The sequence below is a fragment of the Cryptotermes secundus genome, unplaced genomic scaffold (genome assembly GCF_002891405.2).
Source record: "Cryptotermes secundus unplaced genomic scaffold, Csec_1.0 scaffold196, whole genome shotgun sequence".
NCBI lineage: Eukaryota > Metazoa > Arthropoda > Insecta > Blattodea > Kalotermitidae > Cryptotermes > Cryptotermes secundus.
The window spans coordinates 822,381-834,402 of NW_019735556.1; the positions used below are offsets into that span (position 1 = coordinate 822,381).

The 12,022-nt window shown below is 37.4% G+C and overlaps 2 protein-coding genes across 5 annotated transcripts in view; one reads left to right on the forward strand and one right to left on the reverse strand.

Annotated features, from left to right (window-relative positions):
• Positions 1-233: 233 nt before the first annotated feature.
• On the reverse strand, positions 234-6,774 carry LOC111869534 (FGFR1 oncogene partner 2 homolog). 2 transcript variants are annotated; one of them, XM_023861142.1, is made up of 5 exons: positions 6,685-6,774; positions 6,339-6,473; positions 5,093-5,347; positions 4,097-4,222; positions 234-855 (listed from the first exon to the last, which is right to left on the reverse strand). In XM_023861142.1, the coding sequence occupies exons 2-5, from the start codon at positions 6,471-6,473 to the stop codon at positions 739-741; spliced, it is 633 nt and encodes a 210-aa protein (XP_023716910.1). In that variant the 5' UTR covers positions 6,685-6,774; the 3' UTR covers positions 234-738. The 2 variants fall into 2 exon arrangements, with proteins under 2 accessions (XP_023716910.1, XP_023716911.1); XM_023861143.1 differs by having other exon boundaries at positions 6,339-6,474; positions 6,625-6,704.
• Positions 6,775-7,751: 977 nt separating this feature from the next.
• Positions 7,752-12,022, forward strand: part of LOC111869548 (myotubularin-related protein 8) — a 47,043-nt gene continuing 42,772 nt past the window's right edge. For 2 of the 3 annotated variants that reach the window (XM_033753470.1, XM_023861168.2), the window contains exon 1: positions 7,753-7,933. Coding sequence is in view for 1 of the 3 variants with exons in the window: in XM_023861168.2 (XP_023716936.1) it covers positions 7,910-7,933 (24 nt within the window). In the remaining 2 variants the exon portion in view is untranslated. Of the gene's footprint in view, positions 7,934-12,022 lie in introns of all 3 variants that reach the window. The other variant, XM_033753469.1, reaches the window with a different exon arrangement.

Sequence of the window (12,022 nt, forward strand, 5' to 3'; positions counted from 1 at the left end):
TCGAAATATTCAAAATCACACTTCATTTAAAAAAAATTATATTCATAATTATTTCGGAATAATTTCTACTCCTGAAATAATATTCCAAGAAAATTATTTTTTCTATAATTTGTCTGAAAATTGTGCTGCGGCCTATACATGCGTAAATACGGTACTTTGCCCCCCCCCCCCAAAAAAATTAACTTGCATAGACTTGGTATGTAGAAAGTGGTGAGATAACCTGTGATTTTTAATTATTTGTGCAGCTTATGCCCTTTATTAACCAGAATAATTGGGAGTTGACTGTATTCCCAAATCTTATAATAACTCATACTGAATGAGTGAATATTTTGAAAATGTTACTTAGTGAAGCTGCACCAAACAAAGCATATACCATTAACGTAAGTTCATTAATGTTACAGTAATGATAACAGCAGCTTTGGCAGAGAATTTTCAAACTGTGTGTAGTAAGATATTGAAAAAATCGTTAAAAGGAAATGGATGGTAAGGTAATTTTAATTTGCTTAGAACATACTTTGGAATTTAACCTAAATAATAAATAAAATTACAGCTTTGAATACATCCTTGTACAATGACTGCATAACTGTCACTCCAGAATATTGCCAAGGGAGTTCATTCCCTCCATTTTGGTTAATAGACCATAATGATACTTCAGTTATAGATTTATGTACAGCTGTGACTTGCATATTAATCTGTCTTTTCAAAGCTCCATTCATTGCTATCACATTAAGTTCCACGTCAGGATGCATCTAGAATGGCTTCTGTTTGACTTTCTTTGTCTTCTGCCTCAATCTTAAGAAAGGATGATCGTAGTGATCCAAACTTGCAAGATATTTCAAGCAATTCTCGTAGGCCCTAGAAAACATAAATGAAAAACACTTTAAGTACTATTAGGAGCCAGGACAGCATAGTTGGTATAGCGACTGGCTATGGGCTGGATGGCTGAGCGGTCAAGAGTTCAAGTCCCGGTAGTGGCAAGGCTTTTCTCCTCTCTACATCGTCAAGGCTGCTTCTGAGGCCCACCCAGCCTCTTATTCAATGGGTACTGGGGGCTTTTTCCTCGAGTAAAGCAGCTGGGGCATGAAGCTGACCAGTCGTCTCCAACTAGTGCTGAGATCAAGAATACATGGCTCTCTCTATACACCCACTCCCCCATACATATTCATGGCATAGTGCTTAACTATTTAAGCACAGGGACAACTTTACATTTACCTGAATTATATAACACATAAGTTTCTTAAAAGTGATGCACAGTACTTGGATGCTGATAATGTTTATTACATTGCTAACAGGATCACAAGGCAAGATTGCTAAAAGCCTACTGGTGATAATTATAGATGCACTGTAAATAAGCTTTATAGGAACTTAATTTAGTGGTCATTTATGGCATTGTGTTCACCTAAACAAGACTTCAGATACTGAAGGCAAACAATATAAACAGTCCTATGAACAGCCCCCTGTTTTCTTCAACATTCAGTCTTCTGAAAATGAGTGCTGTTGTCATAACATGGGCAAGACTAATTCTTTCTGAAAAAGTAATTCCGCTGAGCTAGATGACCAAGGTTTAGTTCCTAGCAGGCATGGGATATTTCTCTTTGCCATCATGTCAAGACCCACTCTGGAGCCCAGACAGCTTCATATCCATTGGGTATTAATTGATTCCTCTCTGGGAGAAGAGTGACTGACCACACTAAATAGTGTAGCACTCTGCCTATATGCGTCCTGGTTTGGTGCTTAGGCAGAGATACAGTTTTATAAACAATTTCTGTGAAAATGTTTTCTGTAGAAAAGTGGCAACAGTGTGATTCCAGCTGAACCACTATGCCATCTCCTGAACTGTTTAATTTGAAGACTGTGCAACAAAAGGATGCAAAATGTCTTTCTTTTCAAACATATATGATATCTTGATTTCCCATAAATTGAAAGACCTTCCTAGTAAATCATGTGTGTTCAAGAAGAGAAAAGTGTTGCATTTCTCCTGGATTCCTTTTATTTAAAAAATTGCCTTTTATTTTATTTATGGGTTATTTAATGACACTGTCCATAGCTCAGCCTATACAGCACAGAATAATAGGAGGATCAGTGAAAAATAAATTAGAAAGAATGTGGAAGGAAGCGGTCATGGCCTAATTTGACGTATTATCCTGGAATTTGCGAGGAGGGACTACATAAACTCATGAAAAACCTTAGTCAGGATAGCCAGTTTCCAGGCCTATATTTGAACTGGGGCCTTCTGAATATGATGCAGGAGTATTAACTACTCAATCATGACATTTAGCCAAAAAACTGTCAAAATTATAAAACCAGTATGTGCTTTCAATATCAATGCTGTATTTCAAGCTTGCAGTCATATCACGTTAGTTTACTGTGTGGAAAAAAAAATAAAATATATATATATATTGGTAAATCTGGAACACTTTTTCATCGGTTTCACTAGTTAAAACGTTTAAAGCTTATGTTGGTTTATTAGTGGTTAAAGGTGAAACACAATTAAAACTGTTACATTTCTCTTGGAGTCAAGCTCCATCTCCAAACACAAATAACATATACTGCAATGTAGGGTAAGTTTAGAAATAGATATTCAGTAGTCACCTACAATCCTATAATACTCGTTACACATTAGAGCCAATTCCCATTCTTTAGTTTATTGATTCCTGATGTACTTCATGAAATTCTTTCCTTTACACACTACATACTGTAAGATGGTAAAATAACTGAACTGGAGATGTGAGATGAATTAGCCATGGCTATATTTAGGAGGGGGCATGCGGTAGCATAATTGGTTGAGGGGCTATGTTACAAGCCGGAAGGTCGCGGGCTCGAGTCCCAATGAGGTCATTGGATTTTTTCAGTTGACCTAATCCTTCCAGCTGCACTAGGCATTGGGTTTACTCAGCCTCTTACAGAAATGATTACCAGGAATTAATTAAATAATTTTCCTGGGGAGTAAAGCGCATAAGGCTGACAACCTTACCGCCATCTTTGAGCCGATTGTCTAGATAATGTGGGACCTTCAACGTCTTACAACCCTATGGGCCTTTACAGCCTGGTACAGGGATAGCTTTACTTACTATATTTAGGATGCATCCCAGTGTTTGTCTTGAGGAACTGTGAATAACCTCATACAGGATAGTTATCTGTGGGCCAAACCTTAATAGAAATCATATGCTTACATTCAACATAATGTTTGGGTATTCCCATTCAAAGCATGGTCTCATTAGTACAAGTAAAACAAGTGTCAGAATTAGTACCCATAAATACTTAAACGTAGTAACAAACCAAAATGTACAAGAGTAAATCATAGAAATAATAAAGAATGCAGGAGGATTTTACCAGTCAGTTAAAGATAAAGTAAAAAAGTAAAGCTGTAACAGGCTGTGGAGTCCCATAGGGTTGTGAGATGTTGAGGTTTCCACATTTTCTAGACAATCGGCTCAGATGGCGGCAAGGTTGTCAGCCCTATGTGCCAGCTCCCCTTTACCCCCAAGAATATTCCTGGTACTCATTTATGTTAAGAGGCCGAGTCGACCCCAGGGCCATAGTGCAGCTGGAAGGATTAGGTCAATTGAAAAAAATCCAATGACCTCATCAAGACTTGAACCTGCACCCTTCCGGCTTGTAGCATAGTGCCTCAACCAACTATGCTACCACATGCCCCATCAGTTAAAGATACACTTTTAAAATGAAGAATGCCAAAGACAGGGAAATTCATTTATTTAAAAACTGCTAGAGACTGATACTAGCATACAGAACAGAAACATGAGCAAAAGCAGATGGTAGAAGACTAATGGTAGGCAAAATGGGGTTTTTAAGAAACAGAGAAGAAAAATCAGGAGAATAAAAAAATATAATTTAAGATAAATACATTGGAAGATAATTCAATAAACACCCAAATAAGAGAGTATGGCAGATTCTATAAATAAATGAAAAAAGGATACAAAAGATTCTGAACATGAAATTAAACAGAAGAGAATATACAGATGATGTTCCATGTAAATGTGCAGACATTGCCAAATGCATCAGAAAGATGTTATTGAAATATTACATCCAAGAGATAGTTGAAGCCCTTCATGAGAGGCTGATATTTTATACTTACTTTATTCTCTGTTGTGAGTTTTGAAACTAGTTCTTGTTCACTAAAAGCCCTCTTGTCATCTGTCTCGGCAGCATGTTCCATCACAGCAGCCATTTCACAGATTTTATCTGACTGTTCACAGATTAACTACAACATAATTAATCCTAATTAATTTTCTTACTGCCAACCATTGTTACAACATGTGCAATGATTGCCATGCTAATCTACTTAGCAGTTACCATCCAGATGATCTCTTCAGCTCTGGCAGTTTTAACATTAAGTGGCTTGTGGTGTGCAAAGGGTTAATGAGTTTCTTTGACTGATGGTGTCACAAACGCTCAAGTTATAATCAGTGTATAAGTAGAATGTCTTGTTATGGTGACATTATCATCTCACATTTTAATGTTTGTAATAGTCGAAGGAGGAGGAGCTAGGTATATGAGGTTTGCGACTTTAACAGTGTTGACCGTGAAAAGTATCATCTTCTGTGATATGTACTACACAATGACATCTTTAAGACAGTCTCTTTAAGATGAATGATGATTATATTCATCATCTACAGTCATCATCATTGGCATATCAGCAATTTTTGAGACGTAGCCTTCCTTGGAATATTCTTCCAGATATCACTTCTTTGAACTTTGCAACAATTTTTTTTTACAGAGCAAGGTTGTCAGCCTTGCATCCAATCTCCAATCTGGAGGACCAGGTCCCTGTATTTATGTCTCCCAGTGCCAGGGTGGCTCTGTTATACCCCCAGGCATGGGGTTCCCTTTTCATTTTCATTGCCTTCTATGACTTGCAGAGCTATGGTGGAGGTATTCTAACCCACCTCCACATGGGGAGAAGTTTATATGACTCAATTAAAATTTTAAAAGATCTTTTCTTTCAAATGGATCAGAAATCTAGACAATAAGAGAATACAACAGAAGTATTCATACCACTTTTTTACAGAAAACAAATAGTTGAAAATGATGGGTGAATTTTCCAAAGAAAACTTTCAATGATGTCACTTACCTGAGAATATTTATTGTTGGCATGAATATTTGTTAAATCCTGTTTACTGCTTGAAACTAGTTTTGTAACTTGTTGGCGATATTTTGACATAATGAGTTCCAATGCATTTTGATGCTCTTCTAATGCTGCCCTTAGCTCCCGATTTTCTTGCTGTAATTCACGTAGGTGACGGTTTTCTTGTTGTATTCCTGCAACTAGTACTGTGTGTGGACGTTGCCGGGCTGTTTCATTAAGATCTCCTACTTCTTCTTGATACTGTTAAAATGTTGTTCTACATATAAGTCTCAGTTCCTAGTCTACAACATATATACACTACCATGTATTTTTCTGACCATACCAATGACATTACAACTTGCATACAGATCTAAATGGTGGCCTTCTGGATTATGACAATACACGGTCTGCAGGCAACAGATTTCTCAAAAACATCAGGAACTACGTGTCATAACCCAAATGATCAGAATCTAAATCTTCACTGCCTTGAAAACCTCAAGTACTGCAATGCTTAACTTGTAGAATTCTAATAAACACTATCAGGGAAGATCTAAATGGAACTGAAAACTGTAACCACAGAGTAACAAAGACTTCAGAGTCCATCATACAATGTCAGGAGATCACAGATGTTCATTTTACCCACTCTGTAAATGTAAAATATTTAATTTGTCTCTGTAGTCTTTTAATCACTGGCTCCATGCTCATCAGAGCTTGCTTGCCAAAATATTAAGTTATCCATCTCATTATCTATATATTAAAGTTATTCCAACTGAGTGCCATACTGCACACCAAACTTCCTAATTGTATTATTTCAAATATCATCATCCTCACATCCCTATACAGGGGGAAATGTTCCCAGCAGGTTTATGTTCTCTCACATAATCTCCAACAACTGTTGGCTTCAAACATGTCATTGCACTGCCTTGATGACTTGAGTTACAATAGCACAGGATGAAGACTTTAGAATTAAGACTGCAAATGTCCTAACTTATATATATATATAAATTTTCAGAATAACCTGTCATAGTGGGCCAAAGTGTTCGAAAATTAATTTACAATAACCAATAACGTGACATAATAAGAGTTCAGTAGCAAAGTTAATGGTAACTTCACTTTTCTCATCAATTTGCCATAGTTCCCAAATGACAGTGAAGTTTATTATGAATAATTATAAAACTTGTAAAATTTAAATATTGTGTTATATATAATATATTACATATACTGAAATGTACGCAGAATTAGTAATTCCTACCTGCTTCATGGCATCTATTTGTTTATAAACAGACTGTGTTTGTGATAATAATGCATCAGCTGCAGAATCATGCTCTTTTAGTCGACTGGCTAAGCGCTTGGCATCGAGAAGTATTTGCTGAATTGTTAAAGACATCTGTAAAACGAAAATTACATGTTATTATATAGTTCCGTAACCTTCAACTGAGGGAATCTGTAAACAAAAACAGGAAAGTCATCACATAAAATTTCAAGTAAGACTTGGATCATCACTCTCCAGCACACAGTATGTCTTTTATAATAATAGCCTACGAACAATCTAGCACTTTTAGCTTATGATATGTTCATATTTTTCTCCAACTCTACACCTTTCAAACAGCTGTTTCGCCTTGATATAGAGAGCGATGAAGTACAGCTTTCTTGATACATGTGCCAATCCGTGTTGGTGTAGATCATCCCACAACTAATAAACAAGATTGTCTGTGGTGACCACGGACCACCATCGACACTAGCAAGGCAAAGGGAAAAGTGCGACGAAAGTGCAGTACGGTACATATTCCCAACAGATGCCGCTTGAGCACTGCTACTGCTGTACCAATCAACGCTCAAGTGAGGCGGCAATTTCTGAGTAGGAAAGAATGCGATTCATTTTGCATCTGCATTAAAATTTGTTGCTGCTATGCTGTTGGCGTTTGAAGACGAAGTTATGCATTTATATTAGTTTTCCAGTGCAAGGGGGCCTAATTTCGTGTTTCATTTTGTACCCCTTTGGAAGGCAAATCAATTGTTACGAAATCTGAAAGCTGAATTTTTGGCCTGACGTATTCAGTGTTTCCTTATTCACAATAATTCTTCTGGAATTAAATGTATGTTAACCTCGAAGTAATTCAAAATGTTCCCAGTTTATTTTATTTCTTACTTTTCGTATTGGGAAAAAATGGTCTCGTGCCAGGAAGTAGGAACTGGTATGCATAGCACAGGAGGATTCTGCCGCACCCAAGGGCAGAAACAGCCCAAATTTTACTCTAAATATTATTTTTCATCTTACATTTGTTTATTTAATAACGTTATATTAGAACCAGTAGCTTTCTAAGCTTAATTTATGAGAAGTCAAAACAGGTCTGTCGCACCTGCTCAAGCTGATTCGCTTGCGGATTTCTTCTTGTCTTCTACCCTGAAGACGGAGGCGATACGTTCCTCCGAGACGTTGGTTAACACAATTTCTACACGGCGCCACATACCAGAAGACTACTTTCTTCATAGTCACTGCCGTGAAAACCTCAAATCTTATGTAGTAACATTGGTTTGGGACTGTGGCGGCCGAATAATAGGTGACCTTATTACCGATTCAGCGAAGATGCCGACATTGAACGTACTCGCCCACAATGCAGACCCAGTGAACTGGCTTATGCTCTCTGACAGTTGAAATCGTTGCAATTAAGTATTTTTATCCAAGTTCCGAAGCAATCCGAAGGTTGTGGTTATGAAGATGCCTAAAGTGTTTGGTTAGTTTACGATGTACAGTATTATTTCTAATTAATTGAATGGATTGTGCATTTACAATGTTACCAGTGTAGTTGGTTCTGGCACAGAATGGAATTGATCAAAACACCGAAGGTAGGTAATTAAGAAGTTACAGTTTTTGTGTAATATTTTTGTTTTTTATTTATTATGTGTATAACCTAATTGGTTTGTTATTCATTCAAGAAAGAACTTTAGCGTCATCTACTCATAATTCGGGTTATAATACGGCAGTTGTAACGTGGAACGAGCAACGTTTTCACCAGATGATGAACTTTTCTTTTTAACTGAGCCATATTGATAAACTCGTGTTATTCGTCGCTGAAAATATGTTACCGTTCTAGCAGCAATAGAATTTTTCTGTGCTGAGGTGAAAAGATAATGTTACCCTTGGGCTTAAACACAGCGCCTTGAAGACATATGGAGGAGTAGAGGTATATATTAAAGAATTTTAACCTTGACACTAAGTGGATGTGAGAGGTGGCTTTACATTCTGGTTGCTTTGTCCATTTGGAAAGAGCCGTGTTACCCTTTAGATTTTAGATAATAGACTGGGGAACTTCAAAGTCGGCCTGGATGTGACGGAAAATAAATATCTGTGCTCCTGTAAGCAATGAAATTCCACTTTCCTTATTATCCAGCTCATTAGTCAAGCCACCATATTGACCAAGCTATCCGGAGAGGAATTTGAAAACTAAGCTGTAAATACATTTCATCTGCATTAATATATTGAAGCTCATGAGATCTAGTTCTCCATATGACATGTTACACAGTTAACACAGTTTAATGCTTTTATAGTATTTAATATTACTCTCAAGAATTCTGTTTTGTACATTAAAATACTTGTGTAACTGGTGAAAGCTTCAGCAGTTATTGGATGCTTTGAAATAATTAACATTTATGTACTAAACCTAAATTGTTGAAACTTTCTACTTTGTGATAGTTTTTCCCTGTCCTTGTAAGTTAAGGAAAAACTATGTTCTTACTCCTCATGTAGGTGTATTATAGGACTGGGTTCCCATGTGTTAATCTGAAATGAGCATTAGAGATCTGACTTTGCGTTCTACTTTTTTGCTGTCTACGCGAACATCGGTTAATCTTTTCTTGTCATTTTCTCTTTATTGCCACTACATGTTTCGGCCTAACTGGCCATCATCAGGTATATAGATTGTTGTGATGAAGGAATCTGCTGCTCACTGTAATTCTGTTCTGCTATTCTTATGTGATTGCCTCAGATTTAACATTTGTTCACCCATTTTTATCAATTGTTTATTTGACGTTTTTTAACAGCACTTCTTTCACTCACAGGCCCCTTCCGTTTAGCACCACTTTGTAATAGTTCTCTTCCTACACTCCTCACACCTTTTCACCTTTATTGTAGCTGCCTCTTTCGCTGTACTAATAATTATCTCAGGTTGTTTTTATTATATAAGGAGGTGAGGTTGTATTCGGTATAGCTGAGGGTCTCTTTTTCTCAAAGCCTTTAATGGGCCTCAACTCCAAGAAGGCAGGAAATAAACTCAAAGCTACACAAGCACATATCAAGTTTAACTGGTTTATTATTATTAAACATTTATGTTGCGCTGCTTTTTAATACAAACTCCAAAATTTAGCTCATTAGCAGGCGGTGCAATAGAACGTTGCGTTTTTTAGGTCTAAATTTCATGATTCCAGCCTCATGTATTTTGATATGGGATTAAAATTGTGTTCTTCTGCAAGATCATTTCAAGAAGCATTGCAGTTCTAGCTCGAATTTACAGTTCATAAAGTCTCGACTCATTCGGCATACAGAATGTATAATGCATAGACCTCATATAATGAAATAAATTGTTGCTGCATCTTCGTGTTGAAGAAATCTTCTGAGTTGAAAATAAGTATCCTGAGCTGTTCTCAGAAAGTCATATTTACAGATAGTTGTAGGTTCAGGTATGAAAATTCAAAGCAGGTTGTTATAGCAGTGATATTGTAGGCTTTTATTCAGAACCTGAGTTGAATCTGCAGAGTATCTGGCGGCCATTGCTTGCTTGATTGTGGTTCCTTTCCTGCCTTACTCTTTGACTATGAAGGTCAAGGCAACATGTCTCTACAAAACATCATGTGACTATCACCAAACTACACAGCATTATAACCCAAACTATACTAATCTTTTTCTGCCTGAAGTTTTCTTAGCTTTCCTCAGTTTCTGCAGGAAATTGTTAGGGTTGTGCCTGGAAATAGGCCAAGACTACCTTCTAAATCCTGACCTATTTACTATTAATGTGCACTCAGCACTATGAAAACACAGGAACTGGAACATCATCATGAAATATCCTAACATGTATCAGCCATACAAACTTATTTAGAACATGGCAAAAACCTGACAAAATTTGCTTAGAAAAGGGAATTAGTACAAGGAGTTACCCTTCAAAGATAGGACATATTTTACACTACACACCAAGGAGATAATTACTATAGCAATCTGACATACCCACAGAATCCTATGCAGTAATAAGTTGTCAGTACACGCCCTTGAATCTGTTTGAACTAAACATGGCACCAACAATAGCATATGACATAGAACCAAATTAATATAATTGTACTGTAAATAACTTGAAAAATCTCAGCAATGTGAAAACCAAGTTCTTAAATAGAATAGTATGTTTATCTAAATATCACTGACCAAAGTAAATTCACTTATGTTCTTTCTTTAATGCATTTCTTTGTATAGACAGTGCAAAAAAAAAAAAGAAGAAGCAAAGGTTGTCTGAAACAGGATTTTAGCAAATAAGATGTTTAATTCTTACTTGTTTGATTTATGCCTATGAGTAGTTGCATGCAGGTAAAAACGTAGGGGTCATGTTTGTACTACCCATATTGATTTTCACCGAGCTAAAGGTTTGTAGGTCTGTAATAAAGGTTTCCTTACTGTGGAATGTTTAAATAAATTTTCTGAATATGCGTTATGGTTTCGGCTGCCTTTAAGCCCTTGATGTACTTTGTGTAACAGGGCTCAATACCATCACTCTTTTTTCATGAGGTGCTCTTTCGGCTTCTTTAGAAAAGTGAAAATTTCTGGAAAAGAAAAAAGTTGCGCTGTTGAAATTTTAATTGTATATTCGGAAAACCAATTGAATTTCCTACACGACGGTGTATCATTCTTTAAATTTAATGAAACTGTACACTCGAGGCGGCAAAGCCCAAGAGGGTTCCATAATACCACCTTTTCCACTGCTCTCACGTTATTCTCTCTCTGTGGGAGAAGAGCAGCATCAAAAGCAAGTGTAAAGATGGCTGCCATCGTTTGGCTGCGTGGTTTGTTGAAGTTGTTCCACCGTTTCAATGCATATTGCAGTCACCATCTTCGGATTCATTCAGTGTCACACTCGTCCTGAAGATATGTCCCGAAATATTGGAACAGCTTCAGTAGATGGCACTTATAAACCCCAAAAGCCGAAGTTATTCATTAAACGTAGGCCGCTAAAACAAGGAAGGTAATGAAGTGCTCTCGAAAGACAAATGAAGGAAGTGGACAGATTAGGATACTGGATAACGAAGAACTTCGTTATATAGTTTTTTTTCCCTTGGCACTACAGCCCCAGTGGGCCTAGGCCTGCCTCCATGAACTTCTCCGTTCACTTCGGTCTTTTCTAGATCATACACATTCTGCAGGACTCCTTGGGACGGTGATCAGCTCGTCGCAAGGCCTCTACCTGTACACAGACACGGAAAATCGCGCACACACAAACTAAACAACCATGCTCTGAGTGGGATTCGAACCCACGATCCCGGTTTCCAAGCGAACGAAGACAGTACATGCCTTAGACCGCTCGGCGGTAGACGGATCGTGTAGCTCGGATTGGGAGCCAAGACGTTTTCATAATTTTATTTGGAAACTTCTTAGAGAACGAAGGGTAACATGAAAATGTATCTTGGCTTGTGTGGTTGTGGATTAGGTAGAAATGGCCTGGAATTTCAACTATTGGAGGGCTTTGGCATAGAGATGTTGCGCCTTGTAGGTTTTCCTACAGTACTATGAATTAATCACAGCGTTTACGACACTGACTGAGGAAAATCGCAGGCAACATCACTTGGGATAACAGGCCTCCATGCCAAGATTCAAACTGATTACCCCGAAATTAAGAGACCGCGACAATCGGTATGAAAAGAGTAGGTAATAGGCCTGAGTTTAATATCGAAGTCTGAAAG

What these genes read in the sequence shown, in the direction of transcription:
- LOC111869534 (XM_023861142.1), bottom strand. Translation starts at nt 6,473, where the DNA reads ATGTCTTTAACAATTCAGCAAATACTTCTCGATGCCAAGCGCTTAGCC. An exon ending in CCAACAATAAATATTCTCAG is followed by an intron (nt 4,223 to 5,092) that starts GTAAGTGACATC and finishes ATTATGTTGTAG; the next exon opens with TTAATCTGTGAACAGTCAGA. An exon ending in AACTCACAACAGAGAATAAA is followed by an intron (nt 856 to 4,096) that starts GTAAGTATAAAA and finishes TATGTTTTCTAG; the next exon opens with GGCCTACGAGAATTGCTTGA.